General features: G+C 41.4%; 1 protein-coding gene across 1 annotated transcript; it reads right to left on the bottom strand.

The window, feature by feature from the left end:
* Nucleotides 1–3,181: 3,181 nt before the first annotated feature.
* Nucleotides 3,182–21,155, bottom strand: LOC104165115 (coiled-coil and C2 domain-containing protein 1B-like; the record flags this gene model as incomplete). Its single annotated transcript, XM_009704667.1, has 15 exons — nt 3,182–3,312; nt 4,029–4,119; nt 7,980–8,079; nt 9,515–9,566; nt 11,451–11,509; nt 12,135–12,208; nt 12,708–12,824; nt 13,084–13,142; nt 13,673–13,798; nt 14,457–14,629; nt 16,895–17,087; nt 17,891–18,003; nt 20,225–20,297; nt 20,585–20,715; nt 21,045–21,155. Coding segments are annotated over 15 exons (1,592 nt in total), but the record flags the coding sequence as incomplete, so codon positions are not given.
* Nucleotides 21,156–21,591: the final 436 nt, after the last annotated feature.

Below are 21,591 nucleotides of genomic sequence, written 5' to 3'. Positions count from 1 at the left end.
GCATTGTTACGCTTAATAATGCAGTAAAAGAGGTGAAGAAAGTCTTTCTCTTCTCTTCCTTTGCCCCAGAAGTCTTTTAGGTTTGGATTATGTTTGTGCAAAACACTATCAACTGGTGACTGACATGTTTGCTTCAACCATAGCCTTTTAAATGACCTTAATTACCATGTTGTTAAGAAACGAGTACTTGTTTTAGAAAAAAAATTGTACTTTTAAAATTCAGTTAGTTAACACTGCAAAAAACTGCATATTATATTTTTATTTTCAACATGTAGTTTTGTATATTAAATTTATTGAAATTAAAAACTAAACACTGTATTGTCTTCATCTGCTCAGGAAGACAGAGGCGGCACCGCCTTACTTGTCTGGACTCTTTTTCTGTCTACAAAGGTGGGCTACCTGAAGAGGTGGTGCAGGAGCGCTCCCATGCCCCAGCGCAGGCACATCCTCTCCTTCGAGAGCAGTCGTTTCTGTTAGCTCACAGAGATTTAAAAACACAAACAGATTTGGTGCCATTTTTTGTATGCTGCTGATCAAAAGCATTCCTGAAAATAGTCATAATCCAGTTTTCTACATGACAGAGAGTGGCTGTCTTCCCCATCACCTGAAAGAACTGTAAAAGCCTGTTGTAAAAACACAAGGAACATCTGGGAAGCAGCAGAGTCTAGCTTACTTTTTTTTTTCCCCTTCCTTTTTTAAATTAAACAAACAAAAAAAAAAAGCAAGCAAAAGGATGAAGGCACAGTACCCAGGCTGCACTGAACAAGCAGTGCAGCAAGCATGGCAGACAACTGGTAGCCAGGAAAAAAGGTAGATCTGTAAACACCTGCTGCTGAGAAGTGTTGCATTCTTTTCTTCTGAAAGGCAACATCCCACGGAACTTCACGTTGCAATGGCATGCAGGGAGGAGAGACACACCGCTGCTAGATTGCTGCCTGAGTTCTCTCTCCTCGTTTTTAGGAAACAGACCAACCCCCCCGCCCCCCCCAGACAGGCCTTGATAAGAGAAAACAGAAAAAGCCGTAGCAGACTGTGCACTGTACCACGCTGGCTGCTCGTACGCTTGAAAAAATGAATTCTAGTAAAGGTCTTACCTGTGACTTGACTGAACAGTTTTTGCACTGCCTCAGGGAAGTTCTAAGGGGCCAAACTTTTCACACACCACTGTGCATAGTTAATGTAACATTCATCCTGGTGCTACATGAGTAGTCCCGCATTAAGGCAATTCTGTCTATTTTGTGTAGACTAGTAACAATCCCCAGCAGCAGCAAATTTCCAGAGCCTTACATTTGCCTTAAAGTTATTAATAAGCACTATGGCTGTTATCAAAATAGACATTAGGTTCAGTAGTGCATTCATGTAACATCTTTGGTGCTTGCAGCTAGCAGCATCTTTCTACGTACGTTCATCCCACATCTTTTACCATTCCAACGGATCTGGGGGGAAAAAACAAACAAACAAACAATGACAAAAATGACTTGATGCAGTACTTAACAGAGGTTCACAATTCAAGGTGACATTATATGTAAGATGTTGACATGAGTTTTCTGGATGGTCAACTAAAAGAAAAATCAATGGAGCAAAATTATTAAGCTCTAGTGATTGAAAATACTTAGGTGTGCAGTCACGGCACAAGGCCAAGTTGTTACTGGAGATACGGCCATCAAACGTGTCCCTCGCAGCCTCACAGGGAAGCTCACGGGCAGCTTACTGACCTCCTCGGCTGTGAGGAAGAACCCACTAGATAGAGAGGCCCTTTGGTGCTACGCCTTCAGACTCACGGCCTGAAAGAAGACCTCTCAATCTGTAAAATCTAACGCAATTTGGAAGCAAAGGTCTGGCAAACGGGTGATGTCGCTGTGAAGCTGATGAGTATGAGCTTAACTGCCATTTATAAATGCAAAGCAAAACAATATGCTAAGGAAGAGGGAGCACAGAGACTTCAGGAGCTCAGGCAAAGGAAGAGGGATTACTTATTAGAAACTCTGTGTTTACACATCATCTGTTTTCCATGAGAAAAGGTGAGGTTTGCTCCATGCTCGTATAGCAAGGTCATGGTCCAAGAGGAGGGCTCTACGTCTATCACAGTACAATAAATGCCCACTCAGAAGGGATCAACAGGGTCATACCCCTGCCAACAACGCCCTGTGACCGAGGCAATTTGCACGTGTGCCGAAGGGAGAGCTGACTGATGCCTAGCGAGTCAGTGTCCTCTCCGTGGTTTTACGAACATAAGCTGTGGGAGAAGCAAGGACCTAAGTTTCACGGTATCAGTGATTGTGTCGAAATAGTATGAATTTCTTTCAAACATCAGACACATACATAAAAGTAGGCCGAGTTAGAGATTCCGCAGGGAGATGGACTTCTGGTACTTATCTTTCAGTAACTTTATGTACAAAATCACTTCAAAAAAAGACACCAGAATTTTTGGTGTTTATTTGCTTGCTTCTTTTTTTAAGAAGGGAGAATTTGTGATACCTAAGAAGCAGAGTATGAGAATGGAAGACAAGCTCCAAACCCAAGCAGTTTCCGTAGAGATGGGCAAGAAGAGGAAGCCTACCTCTTTTTCACCCTTCCTAGGATACAGCCAGTCTGGCAGCACACAGCTCCTCTTCCGTACTTGATCGGAGCACAGTGGGCATCAGGCACAGTTCTTCAGGTAGCCTGTATTCAACTGTACAGTTTCTCCCTGCCCAGAAGTCTCAAGCATCCAGAAGAAAGCCTACCTCCAATAGTTTCCCTTTCAGATGAAGTCAAGCAGACTTTCCTGGGACAAACGAGTGCCCTTCTCTAGCTTCTGGTAGGGGAAGAAGGGTCCTTGCTAACTCTGAAAGGTTTTTTGCTAACAGTAAGGATGGACAGAAAGCACCCTCCCTCTTAGAAAGGACTTGTCAAATTTTATTTTCTAAATATTATTCTAAATAAAGGTGATGCTAGAAGCTGTCCCTGTATTTCAAGTGATTGTGAAATAGCACCTTCGATATACAAACTAGTCAGAGATTCTGTAACCTCATTTCTGAAATTATGTCAACTCACCACTACAAATATAAAGAGGAATGGTATCAAAGCCAGAGCTATGTAATTAGGTCAATGTCAACGAAAGACATTATTCAAGCAGAGTTGATCTGTAGCCCTGTCAAGTTCTGGCCAGGCAGACCATCTTTAGACACAGTATTCATACCTCAGACAGAGCTAATGTTCAAGGACCAGCCAATTTTCTGTAACTGTTTGAAGATCTTGACCACTGAGGGGCTCCCGGAGTCTCACTTTCACCTCCAGTTTCCCTCCAGTGGGCTTTCTGCCATCAAAAATCTGAAAGAACCACAAAAAGAGGAGCAGTTAGTACGCACACGAATGATCATGTCAAACTATAGCGCCTCAGGCAACCATTGACTTTGTTTCCCCATGACCAAAAGATGACAGAGATCCCCTCCAGCTGACTGCAATGCTGGGAGGCGTCGCAGCTGTGTCCTTCCTCAGATTCATAATTCAGAAGAGCAGGTTCCCCACACAGCCCCTGCGAGGCAGCTGCACCAGTGCCTGCGCTACCTCTGCCTGCTGCACACCGAACCCCGGAGTACAAATGGACTCCATGGGTTTTGTTTTTTGGTTTTGTTTTATTTTTTGGTGTGTTGTTTTTTTTTTTTAAGGTTCCACTCAGTGATCTCCTACTGGATCTTATGGCATCTCTCTATCCACTCTGTCAGGCTTCACTTAACCCTTTGATCTGTTAGCTACCAGCACAAATAATTTTGAGAATCACCTGAACTTCTGGTCTTGACGAGGAAAACTATGTTGACACAGAAAATTTGCAGAAGAGAGTCCCCAAGAAGTTCCCAGTACCAGCTTGGTGACAGTTAAGACAAGCTTCAAGAGATGATAACACAAACAGCCTGTTGTTTATCTTGACTCACCCACTACAAAACTGTCACCTGTACACAGACACATTTCTGCCATGCGAATATTCATTTTCCCTTTGAGTTCGAACACTACTTACTAGAAGAACACACCTCACCCAGAAAACATACCTCGATGATCTCTCTAACTTCACATTCCGACTCCAGCTTTTCCAGTTTCAAGTGTGCTGTCCCCACTTGCTTGTCACTTCTGAAAAAGGACCTGTTTCAAAGAGATCTTCCTTCAATGAATGGGTAAGGGTTTTCAGAACATGAAACAGAAAGCAAGCGAAGAGGTCATCCCTGTTTGCACCACCACTGCATCCAGAGGGGCTGGTCAAGACATGCTGCTAGAACCCTACAAACCAGGGTGCAAGGGGCCAGTCCTTAGTGAACTAGGCTACAAGGACAAGAGAGGGAAGTACTCATTTTTTAATTATTCTCTTGCAACCAAATTAAAGATGAGGACAGTAGTGAAGAAAAACAATCAACTAAACTAGCACTTGGAATAGCAGCAGCTTTCGTCCCTGCATAGGGCTACAGGGAAGAATGGCCTAACAGCCAGGACAGATGGCAATCTTCTGCAACAGGCTGTTTAACAGGCTGAAAAACTTCCCAAGGAAGTTGCATCTCTCATCAAAACAAACATTTCACAGGCACATGCTGGTTTTGGCAAACTACTTATTAGGAAAAAGTCACACGAATCATTCTGTTTCATTTTGATCAATCAAAACAATTTCAACAAGCAAGAACATTTCATTTCAGGTATTGTTTTGAGTCACCTTCATACTAGAACAGTCAAGAACTAGCATTTTAGAATTTCTAGTCTGCTGAAATTAAACACAGAGCAATTTTATCCTGCAAGGAAAACAATGAACTTTTCTCTGCTACAGTCACTTCTTTTTTATCAGCTTTATCTGATAAAAACAGTTTTATCTGATCACACAGTTTTATCAGCAAAACATCCATCTTTACCTTAACAGAGACAGGTGGTGCAATCCTTATCCAGACAAACTCCTCCAAAAGGCAACAGCTAAGACTAAAACACACTAATTCCTCAGAAGTGTTCAGCTCAAAGCACTGAATTTCTTTGCCCGCATCCAAGCATTTCCCTTACTCAGTCTCCAAAAGGTTTGCTAAACAAGTAAAATCTAGAGATTCTGGAGGCAGGAAAGCCAACCAGCCATGCCTGTCATGTTTTAGACGGGAAATCTGCCAAGAATTCAGAAGCTTCCTTTTTTTTATGCCACTCTATTTAGGAAAAAACCAAGCAAGCAAATCAACAAACAAAAAAACCCCAACCCCAAAATAGCCACCCTTCTCCCTATTATCATTAAGAGATATTACAATATTATCAAGCGAGACTTGACATATGCAACGAAAACTCTGACGATTATTATGCAGAGCCTCATGATCATGTCATCTGTGGCAACAGTAACCAGTACATGAATACACAGACCTGATGCTGCCATCAGTGCCTACAATTTCCAAGTGAACATCTGCGAACCCGATTGTCTGAGATCTGTGACTGGAAAAGGAGTACGGTTGTTTCCTCACACCCACCGCCTCAATGATTGCTTCATTCACGTATTCTCCAAATAGCTCGTATCAACTGCAGTCTAAGGAACCTGTCATCCAGATTTTAACCTCACTTTCCGGCTTGCATGTTCAGAAATAGCATCAGGAACGCTATGGCTCATATAGCACCTAAGTCCCTACAGGTTAGGAGGACAATGGTCTGGTACCGTTAGCCCAGGCTGCAGTGAGCTCACGGGAGGGAGCTCAGACACTTCTAGTGCAAGACCCCTACTACTCTGAATGCACTGGAACGTGCAGCAAGTCACTGTGAGGAAGTACATCTCTTCCAAAAACCTGTTGCTGAAGGACTTGAACGACTCCAGCTCAGTTGTTCAGACTCCCTCGTATTTGTCACTTTGTCCATCTCAACATAAATTGCCGTAGTAAAGAAAAACAGTGTCACAAGTACCTCAAGGGCTGATAGCACTGCATCCAAACATGATGCCTATGAATTTGGTTGACAGAAAGCCTTCCAAAGATGAGACTGTATTCTCTGTCGATGAGGCTATAGTAGACTCACAAAATCATTTAGAAAAGTCCAGAATTTATTAGCTTACATGCTAGAATACTTCCTTTGTTTCACAAGCACCTTAAAATGAAGAAGGATTACATAATTGTACTGCAGTATGCTGGACATTTTGTTCATAAACTTAAAAAGAGAATCAGCAATTCTTCTAGCTGAACTTTTTTGAAGTATTTTTCCATTTTATAATTCAAGAAACAATAAAGACTGGTTCATCCCTGAGCAGGTCTAGGAGGTTTGCAGTGAAGAATGTGAACTTGCTCTAGGCTATGGCTTCAGAAACAGCTCTGGGGAAATCTCCTTTTATCTTCAGAAGCTTTTAGGAGAGGTTTAAGGAGACACTTTTCCTTTGGAAAAATACATTTCTGGGTTTTTACTTGAAAGTGTTTTTTAAACTTTATTTTAATATAGATGACCTGAAACAAATGTCCTTTGCTCGCTGAGAGAAAAGAATTCTTGGAAGATGGTCAAAGAGCTATCAGAGACCCCAACACTACAACATCTACCAGCATTTCTGAAAGTATTATTCATTTATAGTCTTGAAGAATGACAGGGAGCAGACAGCCTTTAGAAAAGAGCCTGGATCACTTAATCCTCTGCTTTCTCCTGAGAAGATGGCCAGGGGAAGGTGATCAGTGGGCATTCCTTCTTTTCCTCCTTCCCTGTTGCTATTTGCCCTGGGGAACTGCCACCTCTCCACCCTGATCCAGAAACAAGCATATATTTAACTTGTTAGATTCCTGTTCTAACAACAACAACAACGTATCTCAGAATCAGCAGAAACACAACCCACACAAATTTTTTTGCTAATCTTCGAAAAGGCTTCAAAGGACAATCTAGAGCTGGCATACAAGTCATGAATCACTGGAGAGTGTTTCCCAATAGCTGAACTTAAGCTTGAGCTCAGACCTTAAAAACAAGCACAGTTCCAGCTGGTACAAGAATAGGATATGGCCCATATGCGCAATGGTACGCAAAAGATAGGGAAAAACACTTAGAACAAATGTAAACACTTAACAGTTCTATGCAAAAGAGGCAAGATCTCTACTGATGAAATCTGGAACGACAGAGCAGTGGAGCAGTCAGGACTGACAGAGTAAGAAAATCGCTTTTGCTTCAACGGAGATGCAAATGGAAGATCTAGAGTAAAAACAATGGGACTTCAGCTCACAAATTAAAACCTCTACAACTTGAAAACCATCTTGGAGAACCTATGGACCATTTCTGCATGTCCCAGTAACAGAAACAAAGACTAGCACAAAGAGCCACCGAGACAAAACCAGGTGATCTAACATCCCATCCAAGTCATGAACCACAACCAACTCAGGGGTTAGTGAATACAGGCCACTCTGATTTGGAATAAATCAGTAATGAGCCTAGATGTAGGACGATTCCCCTGAACGTTACCAATTGTTAATGTCCATCTCATCATCTTCATCTCCGAGATGAGGGGAGTCTGTCTCTCTCAAGATAGTCTTAACAGTTTGCTAGCAGTGTTCGGTAAATATTGGAAGATCCTCAGAATGAAGATAAGTACAAAAACATAACGCTAGTTCTGCCTTCATCTGTCATCTGCTTTACTACTGTTAATGTTTTGCTGCCACTTGTACTTCATTATTCTACAAAGTTATCCCATATAACATTTAAATCTTCTCCTCCTGATGACTAAAACCAAACTGGATAAGAATCAAAACAATTTGAAGCTGAATCATTACCTCCTCAGTCTCACCAATTCCTCTTAACGCACTAATCCTCAACTGATCTGCCAGTTACGAATCAAATTCACCAAACTTCTGCCTTTTTTTCACCCCCACAGGGGAAGATACAGAGTTCAGGCACATTTTGAAAGGCATTCTCAGACATGAGAACTAGACAACTCTTTATTCCTAGCTTAAAGATTGTGCTTCATAAATTTCAGCTACAGCACTCTTTTCAACTGTTACCAGAGAAGCAAGGAGCAGGGAAACAAACTGTGGACTTACCCTTTATGAAATACTTCAAATTTAATTCCTTTGGACCGAATTGCTCGTCGGAAACCTCGGTGATTTCGGTTGATGTTCAACTTAAACAATTGGTTATATTCTATAGTTAAGATACAGAAAAATGAAAGCAAGCTGTGAAAGTCAAACTATCTGCAGTGCTCTATTACCCACACTACTCAGACCTCTGTTGATCTCAGTTTGGCCCATTTGTGAAAGACACTTCAGATCTGTATGAACCTCCTTCTCAGGAGGTTATTTCAGTCATTAACAAGGTAGCGTCCCTGCGCAACAGTTCATCTGTCATCCCCACTTTACAGCGACAGAAACCAAACTGCAGAAAACCCAAGTCATCATGAGGAGGTGACAGCAAGTTAGGGGAGAGCCAGAACTGGAGAATCTAGGGTTTCAGCAATTAAACACGGTGTCTGTGGGGAAGAAAAAGGTACAAAATACTAAGGAAAAAGCATAGGAAGGTTGGAATGACTGGGAAAGGGCGTTTTGATAACGTATTTAATACAGTTTTAACACCAATTTCATTAATGAGTGTGACAACTATGCCACAGGATACCTTTTTAAAGTCTCGTGACATTGTACAACTGATGTCCAAAGACTTATCTGCTGGGATACCCAGAACACTCATCTCTGCTTGCCAGCTTGGGAACCCAAAACATTAAAGCTGAGTGGTTGCTCAGCAAGCACAGATCAAGTTATTGGAAGACTTGGAACACAGCTCTCGGCATCAGCGCTTCAGGACTTCTACTCTTAACAGAAAAAATATATAAACTCAAAAGAGAGAGATCTATATGTATCTCTTTTGAGATAAATTCACAGCTAGTAATTTGGATACTGAATTCAAAGTTGTTTTGATACTAGATGGCTGCTTACTGCAAGAATTGAAAAAAATAATATAGAGATAAACCAAACTCAGAGTGCAAAATTATTAATTCTAAATGCATGATGAGTCTAATACCAGTATTCAATGGCTAGGTACAAAGAGGTATTTTTCAAAAGGTATAAAGAAAGTATTTTAGTTGGTTTCACGACACATTGTCTTAAAAAAAAAAAAAAAGAAAAGAAAAATCTATTTTTGCAATGATGCTTTGTCAGTTTTAGAAATGTTAGCTGATTAGCAAAAATCATGACAGAACTGGCAATCTCACAGGACACAAAACCTGACTGAAAAAGATCTGATCTATGGAGATACTAAAATTAATAATTTAACTTATTTAATAAAGAATTTTTTTTATCTGGCCCATCTCCCAGCAGGGTTAGGGTTGAGAGCAACAGCTGGAGCACAACTGGTAACTCGATGATATCACTAATTCATGACACAGTAACTACCACCAATATTGGGATGAGGGTGAAGAAATTGCCAACACCACTGGACTTCACCCTCCAACAAGCCCTTTCATAAGAAAGAAGAAAAAAGGTGGTGTGAGACCCTCCGGCCTGATTCACAGCATGAGACTAGCCTGTACTCTCCAGTGATCCCTAAGATGCAATGTTTTTCCCTCTGTCCCAGAAAAAGTACTAACCTGGAGAATTGTTATTGTTAATTACAGGTGTTTTACTCTTTTGAGGTTGCTCCTATTAAAAGAGACACACATTACATAAAACCATCAGATATTGTTTCAAAATACAGAGTAGTAACCATCTTTATTACCAGCTGTTTTTTATACCTATACAAGAAACATAAGGTTTTAGGGGGTTATCTGAATGATGACAAGAGTCATGGTACATTCAAGACTAAAATACTTGGATTTCATTGTGGTAACAAGTATAATACTAGATAAAGAATAAGCCAAAACATTACATTAAATTTAAGAGCCACAGATAAGCCACACGGTCACACTCAGTTCAATCATCCTAAAGTTACTGACTGTGGCTGTTAAACTACATGATAAACTGCGCACGTTCCACGACACAGTAATTCTGTTCCTTCTGCATTAGCTGGAATAATAAGCTACACAAGGAATTCATCACAAATCATTCAGGGAATTGCCCTACTATTATTTTGCCTGACAATCAATCTGCCACCAAAATGAATTAACTTTTAACCTAAAGCAGAGTACAAACTACATCTCTGGGGACTGAACAAGGACAACGTGACCTAATTATTGCAGCTACTTTGCAAAACTGATTTCAGCTATGAGGAGAAAGGTGGTGTATTTGACTGTTGGCTAAGCAATAGAGATCTGGCTTTTTTTAAAACAAAAAAAAAAAATAGATTAAAAGCAACTATGCTGATTCTTACTTATTCCCCAGAAAATTATTCATACAGGGTCAATTCTCTTTTCAGTCACCCTAACAGGGAGCACTCTTCCATTAAGGCCTCATGCAACTCAAACCTAAACACAAACCTGATCTGACAATCACCAACTTCCCACAGGTAATTGAATTTATTTTAGTGGAATTGCTGCAAAATTTATTAGGAGGTAAAAATCTAGGCTCTGCACTCTCACAGGGCTAAGTATTAGTCCTGTAAGAGCAAAGACTGGTTTTGCCCTACAGAGAAAGCAGCAGAAGCCCCAGCACTTCTATTGACAGTAAGACTAGACAGCCTTCCTCAGAAGCCCTTCTAGCTCAATGGTTCCAGTATTTTTCAGACCAGAGACTGCTTTTAAAGGTGAGGGGAACAGGATGACACCGAGGAGTTTCAAGGAAAGAAGCAAAATATATATATACACACATATTTTTTATATACGTACATATATGCACATATATACATGCACATACACATAAGTATTAATTAGTATGGTCAAGAAACTTGTATGGCCTAAGTCCTTTCTCCAGATATGCACGTATATATTTGCTAATTAAATAACCAGGAGTCATGTATATTTATTTGATGACAAAGATTAACTTTTTCAATCCATTTCTGTAATTGTAAGAGATGCCCAAAAGCAATGCCTTTAAAAGCTTGTTTTCTTAAAGGAATGGAATTTAGATGGAGATCCCATCTAAGGTGGCCCTCTCCTCTAGTGACAACCTTGCACGCCCTTGCGTTTGGTTGAAGTTACCAGTGTGTTTGCACCCCTGAAAGAAGTGAACTTCTACAAATTTTGCAAACACTGGCAACAGTCCGATTAGTGTCTTCAGGGGGGAAAGGTGGGCATGGCTTAGCACTGTGAATGCTGTTCAGCAGTTATCTCGGGGTCAGCCAGCCAGAGAACATGCAAGCTTGAGGTACACACCACACTGCTAAGTGTAAGGTGTGGAGAAGATCAAGAGAAAGGTGCAGCAAAGCTCAAATCTGCAGGAAACGGATTCAGCAGTTCTGTTTCTGTTTTAAAGTTTCTAGCTTTAAAAGGTTTTTTGAGTTTCTGTTTTAAAAATAAATTCAGGCAGTATGCCTAAAAGTGTTTTCCCTTTCTAGAAGAAAACCTACACGTCCTCCTTGAAGCCCTCACAAGCAAATACAGTGGCAAGGGTCACAGACCGAGCAACACAGGAGCCAGGACACACACTCACCGCACTTGGGTACTGAAATTCAAACTTCACAAATGCATCCAGATCTCCTGGTGATACACCTGAATGAGACAACAACCAGCCAATACAGATATTTTCGTTGGATTTGTAATGTTGAGCAGGATTTTCAAGAGCCCTTAACGCATTTTCAGTAGGACTTATGACCTGACTCTTGACAACTGAAAAACTCATCCATCAAACCAAAATCCATAGAAAGCTGGCATCCAAAGGAAAACATCTACTTTTCTTAATGCTGCTAGTCCTGAGACAGTCTAGCACAGATGCTAGACACACACTAGCCAGTCCCAGAAACAAGGGACTAAAAGCAGTAACGTTGGCAGAAGCAACTCCTGTCTACTGAAGGCTGGTGCAGAGTTAAGGCAGGAGATATACATGAAACTTAAAACTACGACCCAGTTAAGAGCGAAGCCGGGACAATTTAAAGTTCTTCCCTCTGTCCAGATGGAACCGAGATTCTCTTTATTCATCTGGGTTTTGTTTTGTTTTAAATACTGTTTAGAGGTTTTTTTGGTGCTTTAGCCTGAAACCTGGTTACTTTGTTTTAGTGAGTGCTGGCTACAAAGGTCTTGACTCCTGAAGTGGTCTTTAAGGTAGAAAAATCTCATTCCCCACTACTTTCCTTGCCTACTCAGCAGAAAAAGCCCACATGCCCTTTCAAGTACCCACCTGGCGGAGCTGGGAGGTTTATCCCCCTGACAATAAGAAGATGCATTTCTGTGCTGTTGAGCTCAGAAAATATCCTATGAAAAAATAAAGACAAAAAAGTACATTCATCCCAGTAGCCCACTACCACCTGATCCAGTGCCAGACCAGGATGCCACTGGTATTTGTCAGACCTTTTTCAATAGTGCACTCCTACATAGATCATCTTCATAAATTACAAAAGAGCAAGGAAAGAGCACAAACAGATATAAAATGTCTCTGAGGTGTAGTGAAAAATGCCATGAACAAAGCCCAAAGGCAATAGCACTGAGGGAGAAATACAGAGGAAGGAAGAGTGGTTGAAGTAGCAGAATATAAGAGATGAAGATGGAAATATTTTGAAAACAAAAGAACCCAGAAGAGAAGTTAGAGAACAACTTCTTCATATTTAAGTTGCTCAGAGTGTCCTTTTCAGGAATGCTGAGCCTAACCCTAGGTGCCACTCAAGTTTGCTGAAGCCCACAATTCCCTAAACAAGAGCTAGAAACCAGAAAACTCATTCCAGTCTGCCTGCAAAATCCCTTTGTTTTTCCATACCTTATCATTTTAAAGGTTCTCTCCTCAAAGTGATGGCTTGGAGGATCCATTCCTTGCGCTCGTGCAAGCTGTAGGATGTCTATGTCCTTTTTACAACCTTGTGCTAGTTTCTCAAACCTACAGAAAAGGCAAACAAACAATAGAAAAGCTACACACACACTGGACTATCAAAGCAGAGCATTCTGCCAGATACAGGCCACAGAGTAAGCCTCAGATCAGAGGTCTGAGAGCAACTTAAGAGACGCAGGCCTCACAGTTACTGACCCTTTCACATAATAAACAGCTTACCAACCCGAACGCCCATTATCTTTAGGGGGGTCAGGCAGTCTCAAGCTTGAACTGACCACGTTGTGGGATGATTAACAGCAGGTCTTACCGAGTTGTTTCTGCTACATTTCCCAGATGCATGAATTGCTTGGAATACTGCAAACACCTCTGTCAACAGAAACAAAACCAAACAAATACAGATGCATTCAGTGATCCTTACACATAGATTCATAAATGGCAGAGAGTTTTGAGGTTGATGACAACCTAATTTATGAAAAGCCAAGAGTTTTCCCAAGTCACCCAACATCCAACCCCCCTGCCCCGAGTCCTTTAAGCCCAAAGCTGAGCACAGCATTTGTATTGAACTGTTCTGCTCTCCTACTTTTTAATCACTTAATTATAGATATTAGGCTCACCCAAGGGCTAGTCTTAATCATTTGGTTACTATTTCAAACTTGAGTGCTCATATTTAATAGTGAAAATGTGATAGTCCCAAGCCTTCAGGCACACCCTCTGACTTCAACTAGTAGAAAATCCAAGTCTGAAAATCTTCAACTTTTGGACACAAAAAATCAAAAGTATTTTAAAAGAAAAACAAAAGACCCCACAGAAACAATGATGGGATTATAATATTAATAAAACCCATTGAAATGTAAAAAAAAAAAACGAAACATTTCTAAAAAAGACAGCACAGTCACCTCATGTTGGTCCTTCAGCAATTTTATGAGCTGTGCATATACTTCATCTGCTTTCTGAGACAGTCTAACATCTTCATGGTGTATGAAGATAAAGTCACCCTCATCATCTGTAGGGGGTGATGGCAGCTGCAACACAAGAACACCATATTTCAGAGCCCTTATAGGAAACAATGAAAGCAAAAAGCAGCCAGAATGTATGCAAAGGTCAGTGAAGGCAGATGGCTTGTTTTTCTTCTCAAGGCAATTCCAACCCAACCACTACTTACATCACTGCCTGACAACTGTTTAAGTCATAAACCCCTGTAAAATGTCTTAACAGGCCTAGTTCCCCAATTATTCAGGTCAGGAGAGCTCTTACAGTGCAGTTTGCTTTCCCAACCTACCTAAATGCCAAGAGAAACGAGGGCATCACTGTATCTCACACACCTGATCCTCATCCCAAAATGGAGTCAGGACACAGCTAAGAGATGTACTTGCACCCTAATCCCAGGGAATACTTCCAAGCTGCATGGTTTAGGTGTGCCATTGTAAATCAAGGAGCAAATGGTTCATGGAGACCAAATTTTCTCAAAATCTGGCATATTTGAGGAGCAGCAGAGGAAACAAAACGAAACAAAAACCAAAACAAAAATATAGGGGAATTTCAGGGCTCAGTATCCAGATACGTCACTTGAGCAAACTAATTTTGTGTCAAGAAATATTTATTAAACCACTCACTGTTTGAAGCAATCACTTATCTGTTCAAGAATATGAAACAAAGCAGAATACTAACAGTCCTACTAACCTTGGAAATATCAACAGGTTTGCCACATTTTGCTTGCTCAATCTTTTGGTCAAAGCTCTTAGCTGTTCTGAGATACATCTTAGCCTGTTCAAGGTTATTTTCCTTCTTTGCTTTGACGGCTGCCTTCATGTATTGCTTCTTTCTGCTCTCCAGAAATTCCAGCTGTTCCCTAGCTGAAAAACAGTTGTATAAAAACCCTCACTCATCTGACACTGCCATGCCCCTGAAACAGGTTTATCATGTTCAGTTTATAGCCAGAAAAAGGTCAGTAAAAGCATAGATATCAAATAAGGACATTTCCTTACTGCACTTAATTGTTTCTTGGCCAGTTTCAATTTCAAGTATCAGAAAAAGAAACAAATTTCCTTCTATCATGGCATCCTTCATCAAAAAACCTCACAGCACTTCACAAGTGTCACAATAGTAATTACAGCCCCTTATTTGCAGGCAGGAGACAGACTCCAGTACAGCTGATTGGTCCAAAGCAAATTCAAACTTTCAGCTTGACATGTTAACTTCTAAACGACAGTGACTATTATGAGCATCTTCTGTGCTCATTTCTTCCCTCTTTCCTGATCTGTCAGAAAAAAACCCCAGATGAACCAATGTGCACGCACATTCAGACATACTACCTCTGCTTATTTGTAATTCCTTGCCATCTTAGTTTCTTATTAATTCTTGGGTCTCCTCTTTCCTTCCCAAAACAGTAAGGAAAACCACACAAGTCAGAAAAGATTGCTTTACATTGTACGAGGTCAGTGCACCCTGCCTCCTCTTATACCTCATTTAGGAAATGGTACAACATGAGCTGATTACAGCCATTTCCAAAGGTACTCATATTGTATTCACCACTGCACTCTACTCGTGATTACACAAGCTAACCACCTGCAAGAGGTGCCTGTCTCAGCAAATAAATATACCAATGACTCTCACACTGTGTTCACTGCTGTCAGATGACGATCAACTTATTCCCGTCCCTGCAAAAGAGCCCACTGTCCTGCTGCCGTGAGCAATTTGCCCAATCAGCCAAAACCAAACTAATTAGACAAGGTAGCTAGCCCAGATTCCACTGAGAGCAAACCCACAGTGTGCTCTGTGAGGCTGAGACATGGAGCACAGGTATTTTCAAAGAAAATCTGTGGATAATGGACTGAGCAAAGTCATTAATCCAACTGATCTTGGCTCCTTGGCTTTCCTAGTACAGGCCTTAAGTGCTACTGCACCACTCCACTCCCACACCTCCCTATGCCTTGTGTTCTCCGACAAGAAAAAGACAGTTTTTTACAGTTGATTTATCAGCTATGGACAGCTGTGAACCGCACTTCGTAATTCTTGGGAAAGGAGGTAACATTTGGATCACAGAATGCACTTTGGCTAGCAAAATATAGCTTTACAATAGTGAAGTACTAACATTATGTTGCAAAAATTGTGTCAGTATGAATCTGTCCAGGTTCTTCTTGCACCTATTGGTCTTATTTAAAAATACTTGAAATACCCAGGAGAGGTTACTGTTAACACCAGAGACCAGGTATTATCAATTCCTTCACAGCATAAGTCTAGGGCAATTTACTCAAGAGATTAGTATGTCAGCTAAAATTGCAAAAAAACAAAACTCCTGAGGAGTCATAGATTTTCAAAGCCAAAACGGACAACTACTACATTTTAGTGGTCTTTACAAAACAAGTCATGGTATTTTCTGGGGTGAAGAGTTATAAGCTAATCACAGTGGCACTGTGAAATGCCTTTGTACTCTGCAAAAGAACCTGCATCAGCCAGCTAGGTAGTTCTGCTTTGTCCTGAGGGAACTACCCAGGGCAGAATGGAAGAAGGATGGGATGATAGTCAAGGCATGACAACAGAATCAGCGAGAGCCTGAACACCGCTGGTGTGCACCCAAATCACACCGTGAGGTGGTGGCTGTCCCTTACTATCTGTACAATTAATCTCGTACGGACAACTGTTTAGCAACCTTAGCAACAGGAGGCCTAGAGATTGATGAACTACTGCCTATACACCAGTCTGAGATCTTTGGATGAAGCACTAGGCAGAAACCACTGTTTGATGTAGGAAGCTGCATTAGATCAATGAATAATTCACACTGGTAAGCCGTCCACTTTAATGAAAGTATATGCAGAGTTCAACTGTCAGCAGAGTTAAACATTATGAATCGATACACTTGTTACATCAAAATTAATTAAAAACCCAATCACCCTTATAATTACACATGCTGCCTCCGAGAAATAAAGCTGCATGGCTGGTCTCGATCTGCCCTCCAGCAGACATATATATCGAGACTCCTGTCAGAGGAAACCTATGCCACACTTTCACAGGCTTATATCTAAAATATAATGAAAAGAAGTCTTTACCATGGTACTAAACTAAACTAGTGCAAACGACTTGCACACGGATCACTGGGAATGATGATCCTTTCACCTTACCAGCTAGAGGGAGATGATCCATTGACTCTGCCTTGTCCAGGGTGGAGGGTGATGAAGTTTGTTTCACAGGCTCAGGAGAGCTCTCCTCCTCAGCTACGGCAGATGGCACTGTAATCGGCTTAACAACTTGAGTTGGCTTTCCAGGCAGCTGAGTAGGCTTCTTGGCAACTGGAGCCTGTGTCAGAGGTTCATTCTAGCATAACAAAAAGAATTTCACATTAAATGCATAAAATCTATTCCAGAGCTGAGGATAGCATCTCAAGCATCAACAACCATGGTTATCACTGTATCAGCCTTCTGGTATCACTTCTGAAGGAAGCATAACACTCCAAACAGCAAATTTTAACTTCTGGAGGTTTATGACCTGTGTCTTGCCAGTAGGTAGCTGACCTATGCAAGCATCAAACCTCCACTATAGAAGGGACAAAAGGAAGGTTCAACAAGGCAGTGATTTCAAAAAAAAGCAGATGCATGCAGGAAAAACATCATCTAGGAATTCTGAAGAGCTACTCCAGTTGAAAGTACAAACAATCAGCAATCAAATCCAGAGAGATAAAGAAATCAAACCAAAGCCTAAAGGCTGGTGCTGCCTGGCAAAAAGCAGTAAGTGTTGAACGTCCCTGGGAAGCACAAACATAGGAGCTACTGGGATGCAGGATCAAAGTACAGATTTAAATACTTTAGAACAATGTAAAGAGGTGGCCAGGATCTGAAGTCTTTGCTTTGTATGTGGGTTTTATTTTCAAGACAGTTATCAAAGAGCCAAACTCTGGACTCACAGCCTCTGCAGGTACTGACTGTAATAACATCTCATCTCTCTCTCTCCTACACTGTAATGCAAACTGAAATGACTACTGAGATCCTGTACTCTTCAGATTTCTGGGAAATGTATTTCATCTCAGCACCCTTGCTTGACTGGAAATCCAATGGTCTCATCTCCGCATACCACAAGAGACAGCATTTTAACTTTTACACATCCTACTAGGAAATACTAACCTCCTCCTCTTCATCATTCTCCTCCATATTTGCCAGCTTGCTGGCACTTTCCAGAACAGCAGCTATTGTGCCGTCGCCATCTGTTGCTGCAACACCAGGAAGAGGGGGAAATCCTGAGGAGGAAAGGCATACAGAAGTAAAGAGTTGCCCAACACCTATATTCTGCCCTATATTATTTCTTCTTTTCTGTAAAGCTATTTCTATCCAAGTATCTATTATCTAATGTATTTCAGAATCCAGCATAACTAGACTGAAGCCAAGGCCACAAAGTCTTGCTAGATCAAGTCTGCGTGGTAGGCTTAAGATCAGATCTCTTGCAGATAGTCAGGCTGAAAGGGATGATGCTAAAATGATGCAATAACAGAGCATAGCTTTCTAAGTTGAGTAACCAGCAGCCAGCCAAGGAACCTCACAACTTCAAGACTTCGGTAACAGAGATGCTGCCAGAACCAGCAAAGAATTTAGTCTCTCTCCTTTCCACAAAAGCACAGCGGATTGTACAAAAAGTTTCTGGCTCTTCTTTTCCCCTCTCGCTGCTGCCTCACCTTAGTTGGTACACAGTCCAGAAGAAAATCAGTGCTATCCCATACAGTAATAAACAATACATTGCTGACAGACCAAGGATAACACACCAAGATGACACACCAGATGACACACTGGATAACACACCAAGCCTCTGCTGAAAATCTACTGCAATGCAGAGGTTGTGAAGTAAGGCAGAATCACAGTACTTAAATGTGAAGTATATGAAGAACAATCTTTTCCATTATTTTATTATCCTTTTAAGGATGGGAGGAAGGCTTGATGATGGAAGATAAACTTTCACTTCCACACTACCAGTTCAGCATCAACTTCAAACAACAGAGACCCATAGCCACTACTTAAAATGTCTGTTAATACAATTTATCTTATTAATACGTAGCAAGTATTCTTGTTGCCAGTCTCATTAGAAGTGCCAAGAAATAACGACTAAATTGCTTCTAAACCTAGAGATGGCTGCTACAGGGACAGAACAAGTTTGAGGTACACAGGCAGGCAGAACACAGAATCCTCTGCTGCTGCCCCCCTGGGACATTTGTCCTGTCACTCAGCAGCATTTCTGTCTCCAATGAGGTCAAAGCTGGTACTTAGCATCATTCAGATGCAATGAAATGCACTGCTAGTCCACTGTAATCTCATTGCTGGTTTCAGTGACTGCCTGATGGTTGTCTTCAATGTAAATCATATGGCCTCTAAATGACAGCCGAAAAGCATGTGGCTAATGTGTAAAGAAACTGAGGAGTTATCCATATTTTCAGAGGTGTAAATACAGAGTACCTCACTCTTACAGAAACTGATATTTACCAAGAAATGGATCATGTTCTAGAACAAGGGATGCTAAACTGCTTTCCAGGGACAGCTTCAAAGCAGGGAACCTTCAAAGCAGTACATGATCTGACAGAGCTGGCACTGCCTACTTTACTACTGCTACAGTGCTTGCCATTGCCACATTTGACAGTGACAAAAAAGCCACAAGGTCCGTGTCCCTTTTCTAGCTTAAAAAAAATCTAGGCATCACTTTGCAGTGCTAAGCGTATCTTTTCAGAAGAACACAACAGGCACAAGATAAAAGGAATGATGTTTCCTAGGGGAGAAACAGTATCGTGCAAACCCAGAGGTGGAGCATACATAGACAACCTTGCCCAAACTTTTACAGACACAGCACTAGACATTCTGAAGAAGATAAAAAGGACACAGAGTGTCTCAAGAAGCACGTTCAGTTTCTGTCACCGTCTCAGTGTGACCACGGGCATGATGTGCTTCGTCTCTGTAGACCACTTTTACTAGCCATGAGAGCTGCAATACTGACCTGACTTGTCACGTGTTGCAAGAAGATGATTAATTAAATAGAGAGTTCTGAGGCTCCTGCTGGGAATCAACAGAATGGGGGATACCAGGCAAATTTTTTCAGTTTCAAAAATCTCCTTCCAGTAAACTAAGATGCCTATATATCCCAAGTTTACTTTTTCCTCTAGGAGGGTTGGCACAGAGGACAGGCAGGTAACATTTTCAGCACCTGCCCATGGTTAAGTTGCTTAACTTTTCAAATAGCACCAGTTTTAAGTTCTGATGCTGTCAAACAGACAGTCAATAGTCAGGAATATTCAGCAGTGTGAAAGTTTGGGAGTATATTAATAGGCAGTTTCACAATACCATCAAACAGCGAGGCCAGCCTACTCACTGAGAAAAAGGAGGAGCTGTTCCACAGGATGAGAAGGCAATATCTGCACACCCCCTTCAGAGCCCAGTAGATACACAAAAGTTGGTATTCGGACATTTTGTATTCACACTTACCAGGAGGAACAGGTAGCTCAGAAAAATTCACTTTTCTCCCTGCTTTATGGGCTTTTATGGCATCCTGGTATTGCTGTAATCAAAGGCACTCAGTAAGACATAAAATGGAGTTGACTATGAATTAGCAATCATCTGTATTTAACCCAGCATAAATATTGCAGAATACACATTATTTTGCTATAATATGCACGTTGTGTCTATTTCTTCCTCCCTCCAAATGCTTTACAGCTTCCCTACTGGAGCTCTTTTCAAACAGAAGGACAATAAACAAATTATTTCAGCCTTGCAAAAGCCTTCAGCAAGAGAACTAATTCAAATGGTTTTGCTGGATTCAAGCAGCTTGCTAGACTTCTGTTTTACCTTGGCTATCCTCTCGTGCATCCTGCCTTTCCGATCATCCCCACTTGCTTTAGCCTGTGCTGCTGCTGACTTGTACTTCTCGAGCCTTTGCTGCAATGCTTCCAGCACTGTTTTTGGCTGCTGCAGGGAACCTTGAAATAAGACAGACAATGAAATGCCATATGATTCAGCTTTCAAAACATGAGCTGCCTTTTTCCTCCCCTTCTTGATCTTCTGCAGACACAAAAACATCATTGCCAAGTCTTATTATGAATACAATTATTCTAAAGAAAGTTTATTAACTTTCACTTCCATTACTGATCCAGAACAAAAGTACAGATGGGATCAGCAGCAACCAACATTCAGGAACATCAGCTAGGTTTACTCAATCCTGCTGCAGTTCAGTGGAATAGGGCAGACCTTAAAGTGCTTTCCAGCCGTTCTGTTTTTATGGCTTGCTAGAGAAATCCAAGAGTCCTACCAGAAACTTCTAGGGTTTGAGGCTGAGTTGTTGTAAGATCCTGGGAACCTCCTGTTGGAGCTGGTACCTTTTGCTTTGATGCATCTTGTGCGTTTCCCAGGCTTTCAAGATCTGCAAAGCAATGAAAGCAGGAAGTTTCAGCAGTGTGTTCCACAAACAGCAAGTCAAGGCATGTTACTCAGAAAACCATTAATTTGATCGCATCATCTTCCTGAAAGTTTTTTGGCTTCAAAACAGTATCTGCATGGTTAGACAGAATCACAGAATCGATTTGGTTGGAAGAGACCTCTGGGATCATCGAGTCCAACCTTTGCCCTAACACCACCATGTCAACTAGACCATGGCACTAAGTGCCACGTCCAGTCTTTTCTTAAACACCTCCAGGGATGGTGACTCCTCCACCTCCCTGGGGAGCCCATTCCAATGCCTAATGACCCCTTCTGTGAAGAAATGCCTCTTAATTTCTAGCCTGAACTTCCCCTGGTGCAGTTTCAGACTATGCTCTCGTCCTATCACTAGTTGCCTGCAAGAAGAGGCTGACCCCCAC

The sequence above is a fragment of the Cariama cristata genome, unplaced genomic scaffold (genome assembly GCF_000690535.1).
Source record: "Cariama cristata isolate BGI_N322 unplaced genomic scaffold, ASM69053v1 scaffold2337, whole genome shotgun sequence".
Lineage (NCBI taxonomy): Eukaryota > Metazoa > Chordata > Aves > Cariamiformes > Cariamidae > Cariama > Cariama cristata.
The sequence above is the reverse complement of the archived record's forward strand: the minus strand, read 5'-3'. Positions and strand labels throughout refer to the sequence as shown.